Source organism: Salarias fasciatus, chromosome 19 (assembly GCF_902148845.1).
Source record: "Salarias fasciatus chromosome 19, fSalaFa1.1, whole genome shotgun sequence".
In the NCBI taxonomy this organism is placed as follows: Eukaryota; Metazoa; Chordata; class Actinopteri; order Blenniiformes; family Blenniidae; genus Salarias; species Salarias fasciatus.
This window is the reverse complement of record NC_043763.1, coordinates 11,747,404-11,765,278: the sequence shown is the minus strand read 5'-3', so window position 1 is coordinate 11,765,278 and position 17,875 is coordinate 11,747,404. Positions and strand designations below refer to the sequence as shown.

The 17,875-nt window shown below is 41.0% G+C and overlaps 2 protein-coding genes and 1 non-coding gene across 7 annotated transcripts in view; all 3 read right to left on the bottom strand.

The window, feature by feature from the left end:
* The window catches only part of pcnt (pericentrin), a 31,842-nt gene extending 31,555 nt beyond the window's left edge, over positions 1-287 (bottom strand). For 3 of the 5 annotated variants that reach the window (XM_030116427.1, XM_030116429.1, XM_030116428.1), the window contains exon 1: positions 89-283. In XM_030116427.1, the coding sequence (XP_029972287.1) occupies positions 89-136 (48 nt within the window). In that variant the 5' untranslated portion in view covers positions 137-283. Of the gene's footprint in view, positions 1-88 lie in introns of all 5 variants that reach the window. The other 2 variants (XM_030116430.1, XM_030116431.1) reach the window with 1 other exon arrangement.
* A 5,112-nt stretch (positions 288-5,399) lies between these two features.
* On the bottom strand, positions 5,400-5,472 carry trnak-uuu (transfer RNA lysine (anticodon UUU)). The gene has a single exon. It is a non-coding gene; the product is annotated as a tRNA-Lys (tRNA).
* A 1,898-nt stretch (positions 5,473-7,370) lies between these two features.
* Positions 7,371-16,778, bottom strand: atg9a (ATG9 autophagy related 9 homolog A (S. cerevisiae)). Its single transcript, XM_030117561.1, has 20 exons — positions 16,642-16,778; positions 16,278-16,330; positions 15,308-15,459; positions 15,172-15,215; positions 14,947-15,011; positions 14,676-14,825; positions 14,338-14,479; positions 14,113-14,253; positions 13,868-13,988; positions 13,578-13,753; positions 13,366-13,488; positions 13,008-13,195; positions 10,996-11,149; positions 10,491-10,670; positions 10,177-10,389; positions 9,864-10,084; positions 9,598-9,715; positions 9,255-9,522; positions 8,924-9,069; positions 7,371-8,823 (listed from the first exon to the last, which is right to left on the bottom strand). Exons 3-20 carry the CDS (start codon positions 15,408-15,410, stop codon positions 8,815-8,817), a joined length of 2,562 nt encoding a protein of 853 aa, XP_029973421.1. The 5' UTR covers positions 15,411-15,459; positions 16,278-16,330; positions 16,642-16,778; the 3' UTR covers positions 7,371-8,814.
* Positions 16,779-17,875: the final 1,097 nt, after the last annotated feature.

The following is a 17,875-nucleotide window of genomic DNA, read 5'->3' as shown; positions in this document are numbered from 1 at the left end:
TAGTTAGCAGACAAACGAACGCTGTGACAAAAGAGTTTGCTAACTGCTAGCCACCAGTGTTAGCAAGCGTTGAATGTTAGCAACTAACCTTAGCTCTCCCAACATCTATTTTCCTCCGCCGTTCATCTTCATCCATGACTCGGCTCCAATGAAGACTTCAAAGATTCAGGACATATGTCCCAATTCAACTTAAACGCACAGCAAGTTTCGACTTTAAGAACAAGTTCGCAGAAAGGAAATCTTTCAGCTACCTTGACACACAACTGTCAACAGATAATATTCAATATGGCCGCCAAGCCAGCCCAGCTCCGCCCTTATTGGGGTGACTTGGAAGGAAGGTCCAATCAGAATGCGATGTGAAGGTACTCTCAGCCAATCAAATTCATGCTTCCCTAGTATTTTCCCGCATAATTCAAACGAAAGCGCCTGTGTCTTGAAACGCGGATTTGATCGACAGTTCTTAAAGCCAATCAGAACAAGCAAAACCAAAACGCACTTCTTGTGTTTTGAACGCACAGAAGTTACTAAGGGCTACAGCCCGACATTGAAGGATGTTTACAACAAAGTTTTAACTTCATTACTCATTCATTATTACTCGTAAACATATGACTCTGGGGCCAGAACCGTCTCCTCCACGGGGTCCAATGCAGCCGTCGGATATACTTGGGATAGTGTTAATGAGTGTGCATAAATGTAACTGGGTGTGTGAGAAATTTAAACAACTTTATAATAGAGAAAAAAATGGAGGTAATTGTTTTTGGTCCCAAAGATGAAAGGCTGAAAGTCAGAGCTCATCTTGGTTCCATGTCATTCAAGACAATAAAGCCAGAAATTTGAGCATAATTCATGCATTTGTTCATCTTGTTTTATTCACATTATTTCCTGTGAAAATCATGTGTCAGATAGGTACTATATAAATAAATAAATTGCTTTCCAGGATGACGTTGCTAAGTTCAAAATGATGAGGAAAACACTGGAGTTTTTCCACTAAAAGTAACTTCTAATTTATTTTTAGGGGAATGCATTTTGTAATTAGTCAGTGGCGAAGCATTTACGTCAAGCTAAGAAGTTGCTTAGTCATCGAGTCAAACAGTAATAATGTGCATATTAGAGTCTATAAAATGTGAAAAATAATGGACATGTTGTGAAAGTTCACTGTATTTTGTACTAGGATGTATGATTAAAATGAAATAATGCCGAAACCTTTTTTTATATATATAAAAAAACATAACAATGTGTTTTGAAATAGCATTGATGTTCCAAGATAGTGCAATTTAAAAGCTGTGAAATTTTCAAAGTGTTTTCTTTTAAACGTGTGTTGCTTTCTTGGGAATTTCCCACCATTTGTTTACATCTCCACTTTAGTACATGTTGGTGAGATGCTTGGTCTTAAGCTGAAGCAGTTTATAGTGAGAAATTCAAGTCTCAAAGGAAGGGTAAAAGAATACATTTTCTGTCTTCCCCTCCTACTAGCCACCTAGAAACCCAACCAAGCATATCTACAAGTCAAGGTGACAGTAAACAGAAGTGTCTCATGGTAACCAGAGTGTGTCTGTATTTTGAGTCAAACACACAGGTGTGCACACGGTCTGTTCCCCCAAATGCTTATTTTCAGGTAGATGGGATGTTTCAGTGAGTATGTGCTTTTATTTTATCTCTTTAGGCTGATACATGATACAAATATGTACATTTCAGAACACCAAAAGGTCTGTTTTCTTTTTTATAGGATGGAATATCTGTGCTTCACCAGAACATAAACTTTCTTTAAAAAGGTGCGTGAATGTCACTCAGATGTTAAAGTTTGTGTAAATCTCTTTGGTATACTTTGTTTTTCACTTGAACCTAAATGAATGCTTACCCTTTAGAAACTACAAAGGAGGACATGGAAGACAGACCAGAGTCTACTCAGTCTGCAAGTAAGAAACAAAAAATTGTTTGTGTGAGAGTTCACATATTAACCTGGTGTCATTTTCATACTTGTTAAGATGTTATTACTAAAAGACAATAAAAAGTAATTCCTCACATCAAAAAATGGGTGATATTATGATTAAACTATCAAACCTAAACCCTTAACGCGGCCCGCCACATCATAGTTTATGGGAAATAAGTTTCCTTTTCCAAAAATCTCAAAGGTCCAGTATAAGAAAAGAAACTGATAGTGAAAATGTTGAGTGGCAAAACCCAGAGCTACAGTGACTATTATTGCTGAGCCTCATCAATGTGGACTGTATAAGGTTCAAGCCTGAACATTTTGATTCACTTTGAGGATGACTGTGGGAAAGTTGAGATTGGGGAAATTACAGTCTAACATAATGAGTTTGTTTTAAGGCAGTGATGATGGACAGATGCATGCAATCCAACGTGCACGGAGGCGAAAGCAGCACCTGCTACAAAAACTAAGGGTATGTGAATTTTTTTTGAAAGCATTAAAAAGTAACTTAGATCCACTGTTAACATGAGGAACAGAGATACACAGTGGGGCAGCTCTTTAAGAAATACCTACAAATTCATTAACTCATAAATTTAGGACATAAACTTAAATTCAGCCAGTAATTGTAAAAATGCACACTCTACTCACAATTGGTTGTGTTATATATTTTATCGTAATTCTACACACACCTAACTGAAGATATCAAAGGGTGTCTGCTGAACCTCTAATCTGAGGTTCGTCTGCAAGGGATTCTGTGCTGTGAAGGGGGCAGATGCCAGAGCTCCTCCAGTTGTGTCCCTGCTTTATGAAAAGTAAATATTTACATTTGGAAACAATGAAATAATAGCAGTATTTTAACTTTGTAGCACACATAAGCACAGAATTGTTAAAACGGAACATATTTTTTATTTTTTGTTTGAGTGGCGGCCTCTCCTGGTCACATGATCCTGATGAGAAACCAGCTAAAGTATTCACGGCTGTGTGCAGGAGCTGCATTTACTGGAAGACGTCAACCGACCTCACACCTGGGGAGGGTCTCGGAGACATCACTCACACTGCATCACTGCACCTCAGTTTCCTCCACCTCCTCCACCTGCGGCACCCACACACGCCCACTATCCGGCCACCTTCCTGCCCTTCCTACTTCCTCCACTAAACGGCCCGATTCAGCCTCATCCCACGCAACAAACTGTGAGCATGAATGGAGGGCCTGTTGAAAAGAATCAGAATTTCTTCATGTAAAGATATTTGCACAAGATCTACAATAAAACGTTTCTTTCCATGCTTACAGCTGCCCCATCACCCTCCGGCTTTAATACAACAGTTTCCAGCACAGCCGCCTCTGGTCCCACAGATCTCCCCGGCACAGTCCTACCGGGCAACACAATCAGGCAGCATCAAAGAAGGTACATCACAAAAATTAGACTTTCAAGTGCCTGTGCTCGATCAATGCTTGCATTTGTGTGTTTGTGTGTTTTTGTGTTAGACATGGTGGAACTGATGCTGATGCAAAATGCCCAGATGCATCAGATCATCATGCACAACATGATGCTGAATGCCATGCCCCCCATGGTCCTGTCCCCGCCTGGGGGGCTCGGTCCGTTTGCCCCTCACAATGCATATCTTGGCAAGGTATCACACACACACACACACACACACACACACACACACACACACACACACACACACACACAGTCTCGTATTTCTATCCTTGTGGGGACCTTCCATTGACTCCCATTCATGTCTAGCCCCTAACCCTGACCCTTACCCTAACCCTAACCCACACCACAACAAAGCCTAACCCTAAAGAAATGTTTTTGCACTTTTACTTTTTTCAGTAACAACAACATGGTCAAGAAAACACTGTTTCTCCTACTTAGGACCGGAAAAAGGTCCCCACAAGGCACGTCGTTTCACGTTTTGCTATCCTTGTGGGGACATTTGGCCCCAACAAGGACAGAAATACGAGAACACACACACACACACACACACACACACACACACACACACACACACACAGTAAGTTATTGTACTTGACAATAATACAAGATTTCTTCTCATGTTAAATTTCTCCATTTGTTTCCAGGACAGTTACCAAGGAAATCATTTTTTCGGAAGGGCACATGACAAACCAAGAGCCAATGCTGTCTATCATCATCATCATTTTGGTCCGACCCCTACAGCACCACATCTGCCCCCTATCAACTACTCAACATACGCACCAGGCTCACCATTAGCCTCAGGAGGACCTGCAGATGGACAAGCGTCTTTGTTTCATCATGCAACTGCACCTGTCACACTCCCACCACTGTGATGTGCATTCTTAAAAATATCAATACACAGAAGCAGGACTTTATACTGTGTTCCAGCTTTCACTGTTTGCATATTGTTCCTTCCAATTTGGCTTTAAGGAATTGCTCAATGTTTTCAGTGTCACTGATACTTTAATTAATTTATCTTTATGTGATCTATTTTCCTTTCTTTTCTTTCCAGCAGCCTTGATTTGCTGTGTCATGTTTAAGGTGAAAAAAAAACAAACAAAAAAACAAGTGGAGCATAGAATTCAGAGTTTGTGACACTTATTGTGCTTGATTTTTTTTTTTTTAATGGGATGATCTGAAAACAGTTTGCACATTATACCCCCAGAAATATTGTGAACGTTATGCATATTTTCTGTGAAAGGGAGGAGGAGCACAGTGTTACAGAGGAATTATTCAGCTGCTTTTTAATCATTGTTAGTATCCTGGAAACTTTGAGTTTGGTTGATTTAAGTTCTGTCATTTCTAAAGTCTGCTTTAGTAACTTTCATTTGTCAGTTCAGAAATAAGATGGAGCAAATCATTCAGAATGTGTTTCAGAGGTTATTAATTCACAGATCCCTGGTGGTGTGGTGAGTGTGTTGTCCTAACACAATGCAAAGTAGGAAGCTGGATTGAAATCAACTTCCAATCATCACTTCTGTTTGTTGTTTTGATGGAAATATATCAAACCACTAAGTAATATACGAAAACAAATCGTGATATACCTTTTTGAAAAAAATATCTAAGAAATTTCCGTTGAAATAGGAGCAGGTTTGTCTTTCTTTCTTTTTTAATGGCGGAAAAGGGATCTACGGCTTTCACGCTTGAGAGATTTATCCGTAAGTATAAATACGATATTGAACATTTAAGATGTGGCATTGCGGACGCTCACTTGACCGCAGTCATTGACTGACCGCAGTCATTGAGGGGCACTTTGGATAGAGTACTGTTGCTTTATCGTGAGTGTATTTCTGAAGGATTTGATTAATTTCTATGCCACGTGCTGAGACAAAAAGAAGAGTCGTAAAGAGCGTTTCAGATGCCCTGCGGTAAACGTGTGAGATTTCCTCTTCACAGACGGTGATTTCAATTGCCAGAAGGCACAATCGCGTCTGTGTTTAGCGTTGCAAATGGTAATAACTACTGAATTGCAAAGAGGAAAACGCATTCGCCCGAACAGGGACTTGAACCCTGGACCCTCAGATTAAAAGTCTGATGCTCTACCGACTGAGCTATCCGGGCTCGTGCTCCTATACGTGGCATTATTTCACTAACTTCGTTTCCATTTCCGCCTTCTTCCCACTGTTCGCCCCTCCTAAGCAGACTATTGCTCCCTGGAGGTGGTCCCGAGGTCCAGCGTCCAATCGATACCAAGAATGTCCAGATTTCCCTAACCAACCAATGTCAGGGCGAGTCACGGGCAATCTCGGCAACCAATGACAAGCCGAACCTGTGACCCTGGCTGGCCCGCACCTTGACCAACTTTTGCATCCCAAGGCAGATGAGCTGCGCCTGTGACACCGTTCCAAGATATCCAAGGAATGGATTGTGTCCTTACTGAATGTTGTAGTTTGAAAAGCTGACCGCACAAAATATAGTTTAAGTGTTGCAATGCTGCTATTTTCGTTTCTTATTTCTCTACAGACCTTAGCCTTTTCATAGATTTTTTTTTATCTTTTGTGTTGTATTGCTGTTAAAATAGTTTTGCTTATTATTAACTCCTGTATTTATTTGTATGATACAAAAAAATAAAGTGTATAATTTGCAATAAATGTGGCATTTATTTCTGCAGCAGTGCTTTTTCCTTTTCACATGAATATCTGTATGTATTCAAAGCCCGTTCATAATTGATCAAATTGGCCTTATTTGTAAGAGTATCAATATAATAGATAAGCTCCAAAAAAAATTAAAAGAAAAGAAAGAAAATTGGCTGACAGTTTTGTCTTAAATAAAACCTGTTTTTGTGTGAGTGTGACCATGGAATAAATTTACAGTAGTACAGTAGGCCATTTTATATATACATATCTATATCTATTAGGGGTGGGACGAGACACAAATTTCACGGGACGAGATGTCTCGCGAAATTGAGTCCACGAGATCGAGACGACACGAGACGGGGGGCGGGGGGGGGGGGGTTGGTGCTAAGGTGTGGGGGGCAGCGCGGTACTCACATGCAGCGTCAGAGCATGGAGTGTCGGGTCGGAGTGCCTCTTGTACGGCCACGTTGCCCTCCGCTCTACACTGCGCCCTATGCGGCTGCCTAGTTCCCCTATTCCCATTCAAACCGCGGCGCACAGACGACGCCATGACTGCATTTGCACTTCATGCCACTAGGTGCGCTGTTTGCATGTTCAACCTTATTTTACACAGACACCACAGAGGAAGAAGGGCGCTGCAGCCGCTGCAGGCTCTCTCTGCATGTTGTTAGAAAAAGAGTGTGAGCCGGTAAGATGTGGTAAAATGTGCATTGATGCGATGCACTGTTTTTTCAATAAAAGAGAAGAACTGAACGATCGTTTCCGCACATTTTCTTTACGTCGTATCAATTAAACTGCATCACAAGTGTAGTTTGTGGACTCAAAAGACCAAGATTCCTTGCAGATAGAACATGCGCAGAACAGTATTTCATGTCCTTTTCGACCGGATTTTTAAATATGAATATGGGCATATTCAGGGGTTTGCACGTGTTTATATGGCTTTGCGCCTTGTAATGTATCATTCCGTCAATATTCCAGTTAATAAAGAGTTTATGCCTTGATATAAACTTACTTAATCTCGCGGCATTCGATCTCGCGAGATCTCGCGGCATTGCGATCTCGCGAGATCTCGTGACACGAGATCTCGTCCCATCCCTAATATCTATGTATCAATCTATATATATAAAATGCCTCAAAGTTTAACAGCAGGCTGAAATTGCAGTTAGAATACATATCTGTGAACAGCCGGATTCGAACCATGGACCTCTGTAGCCACAGCTTCTTCTACCACCAGTCAGTACATCACAGAATTTTGATTACAAAAATGTAAGCCAGAAATTGCATTGTAAAGTCAAAAGAAGCTCTCAGTTCCTCTCTTTTCTTTTTTTTCTGTCTCTCTTGTGATCATAAAAAGACAACAAATTGAACAAACAACACACAAAATCACCGTGTTATCTTTAATAGGTGGATTTACAACTGTACAAAATGATATTTTTACAAATGTCCAACAGCGATTTCATATAATATACCGTAACCGAACTGGGTCACTACGTCTCCCACCGTGATATCAGCTTGACAGTTTTTCTCCATTCAAGTGTACAACACAAAAAAACACATCCCTGATTCACCAACTGTCAATCATCATGGCACATCCCTTTGATAAATAAAATAATTTAAAAATATGTATATCGAAAAATATACACATACACACAATCCATGTTACGTGACACCCTCTGCTTTGACAAATCCCTAAAGTGCATTTTGGAAGAAACTGGCGTAAAGATAGAGGAACAGAGTACTGTTGTGTTGCGATGAAGCAGGATCTGGCACAGTGCAGTGTTTTTTTCCTGGGAGGTTCATCTACTTTTGGTCATCAGAAGGATGAGTAGATGATATACATGCACTTGTATTTGTTTCTTTTTTGTGTGTGCCAGAAAAGTCAGTATTACATGCTTAAAACTGCCTCGTTAGTCCAAGGAAGTCCACTGAAAAATAAGTAAATGATGAACAGACAAAACATTAAAAAATGTGGTTGTATAAAGCAACTGTGGTTACAACCCGCATGATGCTGGCCTTACTCCTATGCTAGTCTGTTCTATTTTCAAATGTTATTGTTTGTATAATGTTTTTATTTGGCTGCTGCAAAACTTATATTTACAATGTGCATGGGTGAGCATGCAGAATACCAGGATGTTCTGTACAATTTATCCTTTAAACGAACATCTATCGGCACAAACAGCCAGATTGCAGGAGAGGTTTAGGGGTTTTGAATTAAAAAAAAAAAGAAAAAAGAAAAAAATTACTTAGAAAGCAATGAAGGCAGAAAAAATAATTCTACATATCATGTGAGTTTTACTCTTTTTGAGGCTTTTGATCTTGGGAAGAGGCCAGATGCAAGCTGACAGACAGAACAGCGCAGGATCTACAGCCTCATTCTAATAGAACAAAAACAGACATACACAATCAAAGTCTGGTATCAGCACATTTTTAAACGGTTTTTAAACAATTCTCGTGTCTGATTTTTTTTTTCTTTCCCCTAGTAACGAAACAAGCAATTCTTCAGGCGTGCTGCAACCTGCTGATCTCATAAAGGTGTGAAATGTAACGTGATGGTAATAGTGGTTCTTAGAAATAACTAGATCCTTCAGGTCCTCTGCTGATGAACAGTGATTTACCCTGTACCCATGAAGATCACTGTAGCGACATCAATCTAAAGTTGTCCAGGTGTTTTCAGTACTTCAGAGAACCACATGACACCCTTATTGCCCATTTCCTTTGTTATCCGACGAATCAGATGGTCATTGGTGGGGAAAGGTCCATACAGAGATGAGGGTGTGTTTAGTGAGTCATAGACGGTGAGACGCTGATACTTTTTCTGGTGAATTTGTTATGTAACCTGAAGTGGGAGAAAGAGAACAAAATCGATTATTTTTTTTTACTTGCAGAGCACACAGGCACGTTAATATTGTCATTTCAGTTGTGTGAAGAGTACTGACCCTGTGCATGCGAGGAGGCATCTCGTCCTCTGAGCTCTCTTCTGGGAGTGGCTCGTGGTGTCGGGGTGCAGCTTGGCCCTCCTCGGCCCATCCTCCCATAGGCACACGAGCAGACCTGACAACTTTCCCTCCTGCTCCAAGAGAGTCTAGAAAAAAGGTGAAGAGAACTCAAGATTCACCATGCAGTAACTTCACTCACAGTTTATCTAAAAAGATTGAAAGAATTCATTGAGGAAGACTTTTCACGTAGCTAAGACTCATATTTGTTCTGTAAATACTCTTGCAGGAACATAAAGAAATGGGGAATAATCGTCACAACAGTAAACAAAACCTGTGGCGGGTCCACTGTGGCGCCGCTGACTGCTGCCTTGTATCGCCCCCTCCTGGCCCAGGGTGGCATTGCTGGTGTCTGAAGCTGAGGGGGGAATGGTACTCGGACTGGGAACGGCGTTGGGGAAGGTGTGCGAGCGAGGGAAGTTTCTGGAGTGAGGGTTCGGCTCGCTCCGGACTTCATCGGGGACGCTGTCGCTGCTCTCGTCGCTTGCTTGTCTGTGCCACGTGTGGCGGGACAACACGCCGTGAGACTGCTGCTTGTGGAGCTTCAGGAAGAAGAAGGTAAGGGTAAATTACATGGGGCTTAACGCCTCTTGACGTGCATGCAAAGCCACTTCTACCTCATGCATGTAAAGTGCGTGGATGCTCATCTCGGTTGAAGCGTACTCCGACAGCACCAGGCTGGTCAGCTGACCCTCCCATGCACTGCTGCCTGAGCTCACAGTCCGAGCATCAGTCCTGCAGGGAGAGGGCAATGTGGAGGAAACGGCATGAGAAAAAGGGACGGGGCAGAAGGATAAGAAATAGAGAGCAAAATAAAAAGCAAACTGCTTACATTCAGTTTTGATGCAGCAATACAGTGAAGTTCGAGTGGCTGTTTTCTTACCCGGAGCCTGCCATTGATTTGGCCGTGTGCCCAGTGCTCTTGTGAGCAACACTTAAACTTCCTCTCAGGTGAGGGCCGGCACTGGTCGGGGAGAGGGAGCGCAGGGCGGACGCCCCATCGCTCAATCCGATGGCATGATTGATCAGGGAGCAGTCCCGGCCGAAATGAACAGAAGCCAGCGTCGAGGGTCCTGCCAAGAGGTTTGCCACAAGACTCCGAGGCTGGAAGGACACACGGTATGAATTTATTTTTTTTGCCTGTAGAGATGTTGTCAAGTTGAATTTCAGCACAGCGATAGCGTTTGGAATCGTACTTCAGACTCCGATAAGGACATTGGGTGTGTTTCTGAAGGCGCCCCCGTGGCTTCTCTGTGCACTCGCTCTTTCAGTTGGCTGATGAAGTGGGTGGTCTCCCGAGGAGGCTGCCACTGAGGGTTGGTTATGGCAAAGTGCATCAGCGACAGCTCCGTCTTTCCGTCTTCTGCCTGCTGGTAAATCGATGCCTCGGTCTTCCCCTCGGACATCCACTACAAAAGCAGAATCGATTGTCATTTAATCTAACCTAATGCGTGCACATGTTTAGAAATTGTTTGCGCGTGTGGCTGCTGCTGTTGCAGCAGTCGCTCACCGCAGGGTGTCCATGCTGCCTGATGTCCATCTGGGCAAAAGAGCAGGTGTCTCCCACCCCGACTACCTCCACTGTGAAGTTCCGGAAAAAATCAATGATCTCCAGGGACTTTCTCCTCAGACAGAAGATGAGGATGATGGGAGTCACCACTGGACTGAGCAGCTCCTCCAGAATACACACCTTCATGAAGAAACGGGTTCACAAGCATATCAAAGGTTCAGTAAAATGCTTTAAAAGAAATTATATAGTTTGATTGAACAATCGGCACTGAAGGCTAAAAACCTTTCTGTGGAGAAAAAAACTTTTTGATATTTTTTTTCTTTGTGAGACAATAAGTGTAGAAGTCAACAGTAATGAAAAAAATCTAATAGAAGTCGCACTCTAATCTCAGGCTTACATGGCCATGTGGTGAACAACACTCCCTGCTTACAGAATCGACTTGACTTTTATTGCTCAGCAACTAAACAACAAAAAGGCAAATCTTATTCAAATCGTTCCTACTTACTGCTTTGTACTGAAAGAGCTGGGCGAACTGGTCCCGGGTCTCATATCTGTGTGCATTTCCCTGCCAGTGGTCAGGCATGTAGTGGATATGAGCCAGGATGAACCGCAGCAGCTGCTCAGGACAGAAGACCATATGCTCATCGGGAATAAATGACCTGCAGGGACACAGAAAGGCAGATATGGCTGGAAGAAAACCTAGTTTTGCAATTTCAGCTCCTGTCAGATGAAATAAACAGTCATTGCAGCTTTTTAAAATGGGTAATCTGACAAAAAAAAACCTGAATTAAAAGATCTGACCACCATGGAATTGAGTCTTAAGTTTAAATGACTGAATTTGTTAAAATCGTTTAAAGGAAAATATAAATAGATTAACCTACTTTTACTATGTTGTTCAAACTGTAGTGAAGAGCTACATAAACCGGAAAGAATTACAATGAAGGGATGTGATCCAAAGCAGAAAAATTCCCCTCAGAGTCAAAGCAGAGTTCAACTTGTCAGAAGCCAGAGGCTACTTATGAAAGGAAAACCTCTTACAATGAGCATTCAGGGTGAAAAGTAAGTTGCCAAAGAGTGTCAAAGGGATTACAACTAGCTTTACAAGTGCAATAAAAATGACTTGCAGTTAACGGTTACCCTTCCTTGCTGTTCTACACATTTTAAAGAATCAAAGTGTTTGTAAATGAGGCATCTGTTGCGCTGTATATCTGAAGCAGTGACCGGCTGACTTGTTATATATTTCACCTCATGTTTACATAACTGCCGTTGCTGCAGGCTGTGCTGTCTTCATTTCATTCTTCTGCATGCTCTCTCTATTGAACTCGATGTTGAATACAATCGTTTCTATGATGCATCGCGATGAGGACGTGGGTGATTCTGCATCGATGCGGCAACAAAACATAATCAATTATAATGTTGTATTAAAGGGTGTTTTCAATGTCACCAGAAATGACAGACGTTGCGGCTATTTTCTTTTGAAGAACGGAGTTGAATTATTGACGCAGTGATTTATTTTTGACAAAAGGAATCCTCAGACAATTAACTATTGCTACAGTTCCTTCAATTAAACTATAAGCAAAGAAGTAGAATTGAGAAGCAATGTGTGTCTGGAAGGCGAGACTTTATATTTGATTTGACTGCTTATTTTCAGAATGTTTGTGACACTTCACTTTATCAATGTGATTTACTGATAGCTACTCGCACATAACTGTTATATTTTCAGACTATATGTAAGCCACTGGAACGGCGATGCTGCAACAATCTGATTAATACAGAGCTAAAAGACATCTTGGCCTCATCAATATGTTCTGACTGGCACCGATCCTGTGAACTGCTGGAACCTTTAAAAAGTCAGCTTAAACCTAATATACTCCCAAACAAACACAGTACTGTTGTCTCTTGATTCTCAGCAGTTCTTTAAAGTACACTGCACTCTATTGATTCCATTTGAGTTTTTCTACTGGTATAAATACACTTGTTGTTTTGTTTGTCATTTTCGATAATAAAGAGTTCATTTTTATCTGACTGCTTGTATTCAGTAATGGAAAAAAGTAGCCATGTGCAGTGATGAAGAGAAAATGGGATGTAACACAGAGCTATGCATCGTGATACACTGCAGACTCGAATCTGAGTGAATCGTTGACAAGATATTCGTAATTGAATCGTGAGACCAGTGAAGATGCACAGCCCTACTGCACCAAGATGAAATCAGACCTCTGACCTTTGCAGTATTATTTTAACAAATTATGAAGTAATAATTTTCTTTTTTTCGGTGACATCGACGAAAATATTTCACAGATAACTAATGGAGAAAGGATGCAATTCTAAATTTGTATAAATTCATACTTTCTTTTTGATTATGTGTGTTTTATGCATCAGGACATGGTCTTTAATTTATTTGATAATTGTAAGATTAACCCCCCCCCCCCAAAAAAAAAAGTATTTTGGTTTGCGTATGTTAAATCACTTATTTATCAGATGAATAAGAAAAAGTTGAGACAGTCCATTAATGCCAACCTGCAGACTGTGATGCACACTCCCAGCAGAGTGATGGATGAAAGAACGTGTTCCACTGCCAGAACATCCTCGTCATAGATGGTCAGGGCGATGAGCACGGCCAGAAGGGAGCCAGCGAAAAAAGCTACATTTTTAGCGATCACGGTCAGCAGTGGTGAGAGGAAACAGTTCATATACTTGGATGCAGCCTGAACAAAACAGAAACAAAGGGAAACAACCATGAGGAACTAAAATAAATTACTGTATTGTTGTGTGTAGTACAAATAATAGTCAAAATATTTGATTGTGGATAATAGTAATTATGGTTTGTCGTAAAGTTTTATGATTATAAACGTCAATTCTTGAGTTGTGCACTGACCTTGTAGCCTTTGCTGAGGCGGGACATGAGCTCATGGTCTAACTCGTTGAAATGACGCAGATAGCATCGGCCATAGAGAGACCAACACCTCGCCCCAAGATTGCCAGGCTCTCGCTTGATCACCTGAAAACACACACACACACACGCTGTCACATCTTGTACCTACAAGAGGAGATTGTTTGGTGTGTTCTGGACGAGCGTGAAAGGTTTACCTCAGTGTAACTGAAGAAGGCGTAAAGAATCTGCCACACCAGAATGACGGGACACAGCAGCAGATTGGCGATGCCGATCCACAAGATGCGGGACGCCAGTCTGTCTGCCAGCTCCAGTCTGTTGCCTCCTCGCTTGTACTCTGGTTTTAGACTCCACTCATTCTCAAACAAAGAGCCTAGAGAAAAAACAGGCTTATTTGTAATTGCTGCAGCAGTAACAAACACTGATCGTGCTTTCTGCATGGAAATACAACAGACACATAAACGACACGCAGGGCAAACAAAAATACCTGGTCCCCAAAAGAAGATGAGCTCAAAGTTATATTTGAGACCTCGAGTGTAAAACACATAGTCCCCAAGAACAGGAAGTCGAAATCGCACAGGAAGGAGTGATTTGTTCACCATGGCAACCTGAAATCACCCAGGAAGAAAGTCTTTATCATAGCGTCACTCCATGTCTTTGTGAATGTGATGAACTGCGTCAGGCACACAATACAGTCATCAGTCGCAACATCTCACAGCCGATAAAACACACCATGTAGTTTTTAAAGCGGAGGATGCGATGGTAGACGTCGAGCTCCGTCAGCTCTTTTTTATGGATGCAGATCTGGTGTTCCTTCTGGATCTCAACTATCCTGGCTTGGACCTCCTGCCACGTCGCATACGGCAGCTCAGACTGAAATACACAAACACAGGTCAGACCGTACAGTTAACTTGACCGATTTGATGAATCATTCTGATTTATTTTTGCGCATCTCACCATGCTCATCTTCAGGGCGTTGATGTAAAAAGATCGGATCTCCCAGTAACAGCAGACATTGTAGATGAATTTGATTAGCCGATGCAGCCAAAACACCCCAGAGATTATCATCAAGAAGATCACAAATGTGTTGTTTCGGATACTGAGAGAGGAAATATTTAAGGACATAAAATAACCACATTGTACAAACAAACACAATGTAATTATATGTGTTATTTGCATTGTTCTTTTCTTTTCCCTACTTCAAAAATATATATATTTTTTTCATTTGCAATCAATTCTAAACTTTAAAAAACAAAACAGAATGCAGCACATTCACCAAACAGAGTCGGACTCACTGGGCACTGCAGACTTCCACAGGGTAAATCGCACCGGGCAACGTGACTTTAGATGAATTAGTGTGATTTACAAGCTTGTTGGCAAAGAGGACATCATAATCCACACAGTTAGCGAGGAACACCGTGAAACCAACCACAAACAGCAACTGACTGCACAGAGGGGGGAAGAAGACGGAGGAGGCAGAAATTAACAGCAGACAAACAAAACACGCTCAAAAGACACAATAAACATCAATTTGAAATAAATTAAAATATATGGGACGATACATACACCAGCTCAAAGAGTTCTCCCAGCAACATACATGTGAATCCATTCTTCTGATGTAGGTTATAAATGTAAACAGATGTTAAGGAATATTAGAAGTGCAACTGAATTCGGAAATTACTTGTGTGCTGCAATATTCATTGCACAACAAAGGAAGACACAGTTTGCTTGGTGGATACAATCAGAACAAAACACACAAGATAACCAAACAAAAATTATGCAAAAGGATATTCTCTGGAAAAACAGATCCAGGTTTTCTATGTGGTGCCATTGGGCTGCAAAAGATTCATTTCATATTAGTCATCACTTTGTGGTCAGGAGACAAAAACTGTCGCTATAAATATCGTACTTGTCTTGCGTCACTTACATTTGGACCCTTCAGGCACATGCATCAACAGGTTCTCCTCTCCAGGAGGAGAGTCGCTGTAGGACGCCTCCAGGGGCTGGTACTCTGTGTCAAAGTGCGCCATAGTGACAGGAACTTCAGCATCAATAGGTAGCTGAGCCTATCGCTACAAACTGGAGAGAAGAGGGGAGGGTAAGGGGGTGGATGTGAAAATTAGTGGACATGGGAGGGGGTGGAGATCATGTAACTCTGACATTCACAAACTTTACATTATATATTATATTGCATTACAAGGGTGTCCTGTACAGCATCCGCAAAAAAACACTAAAATAAACATGTTATGTGAGCGAATATGGATTGACTCCAGAAGTCAAAGGTCAGGAGCAGCAACACAACAGTAACTCTCAGTCTGGAGCCACATGACAAAGAAGGTTTTTGGTTTTTTTAAACATTTCCTCCAAACCAACAATAATGAGTTAATAATAATAATAAAACCAAACACAACACAAAATGGACGAAGAAAGACTTATTAGATTCGTAACACATTTAAAAAGTTAGAAAAAATGCATGACAAAGTAAAACATTTTCATTCATTATTGTGTAAGAAGAGTCAGAAGTATTGTAAAACATATTTTAAAATCTATATGATTTTTTTTCTATTTAGAGAAAAAAATAAAGCTATAATCTGTCACCTTGTGTTCTACAGGGTGTGCTATCTTTACAGAATTGGTCTGAGGATGTGCTTTGAGTGCAGACTTTTTAATCTGACAAATTGAAGTGAATGTCTGTTATAAACCGTGCAATTAAATGATGTTTAAAAGTAACTACACTATAAAGTTTTCTATTAAAAAAAACATTTACAGTATTATTTACAATATTATCATATCTTGAGCACACATTTCAACAACTCTTCAAACCTCTGAGATCACAGCTAATAATAATGATAATAATAACAACAATAATACATAAAATATGTTTATTGTTAGCTTACTTCCATGTCAGTGCTGTAGGTCCCATCCAGGTGTGTTTAGGCAACATTTCCAGCTGCAAGAGAAGAAAAGGACGAGCTGCTGCTGTTAAATCTGACTCCTTCTCTAAATATATAAGACCCCAGCACAGACCACCGACACTTCCGTTCACAGCAGTGTTTAACCCGCACGGAAATGTCAGCAGTCTGCAAATCCGCGCAGATCTGACAGGTAAATGATCAGACACATGAAGACACGAAGCCAGAAAAAGGAGGAGGACTGGTTCAGGGCTTGTTGTTGTCGTGTTATGACAGCACGGGCCTTCCTCACCCTAAAAATAATATGCCACCTCCCAGATCCCGCAGGGTTTTAAAAAAAAGCCCTTACCGTGTGGCTCTGTCGCCTCCGCTGTATCAAAGGGAAACACCCACCGCCCCTCAGATTTTTTTAATTGAACGCTTTATTTTCGTTTCCTTCTGAGTCTCTCTCTGAGTAACAAGCGAGCTAGTTTCATTTTCGAAGCAGCAATCATTGACGCGTCCGTCACTGCTGACTGACAAGAACTGCATCCAATCAGAATGCAGACTTTACTGCCAGGCAGTTTCAACAGCCAATCAGATTTGCAGAGAGGCGGGCTCTTTGGACGCACTGTGGGATGGGCGGTAACGCCCTGGATGATGGCTCACACCCCATTCATGTTGCTCTCATTACACGGCAGTTTACTGCCACCGCCTGGCCGTTCCATGTACTGCTCCAGTCGTGATGGAGATAGTCACACCAAATAGAGGAGTTATTCTGCTATTTGGTGGGAGATAATTCATCTTTACATTTGACATTAGACTACTCTAATACAACACATGGCTCATCTGCAGGAAGTCATAAAGTACATATTGGTCCAATCTTCACTGGAACAGCAAGGCCAAATCGAAAATTGGGATTACATTTTGGGGTTAAACATTTTCAGAACCAAATCCTTGTTGAATAATGAAACAAGGTCTTGTTTAAAATCACAAGTTTAACACTGACGACTTTTGCCAACTATATGAAGAGAATCACTTTCAAAGTTTATGCTTGTAAGCCTGTATGTCAGTGTACACTACTTACTTTCAGTGGATCCCAATAAAAATTAATGATAGTACATTATTTTTATTAACTATTTTAGGCTGTATTAGGAAGATTACATAAGGAGGCATCCTCACTTTTTTTTCGTGGTGATTTATTTTTACTGACAGTGCAATAGATAATCCCCTCCTTTATGTTTTCATTGCATGCTCCTGGAATATTGGAGGCTGCAGTGGTTATTTAGTCTCCAGACAGAAGTTAACCTGTGAGAGGAAGGTTGCTGGTTTGAATCTTGACACTGCCCCCACCTTTATCACTTCAGCATTGACTTGAGGCACAATGTGATTAAATCAAAAGTTCACTATTTATTCAGTCATAAAACTGTCAGTGTTTTTCTAACTTCTCTAAATTGCATGTGCATACTTAAGAGTGAAGATTGAACATCCTGACTGAAAATTCAGCTCAAGATGAATGAATTTGATGTTATTTTATATTAGGTTTCATGTAATATTTGAAAAATTATATTTAAAATATCAGAAACTTAGCTGTAAAAATTATG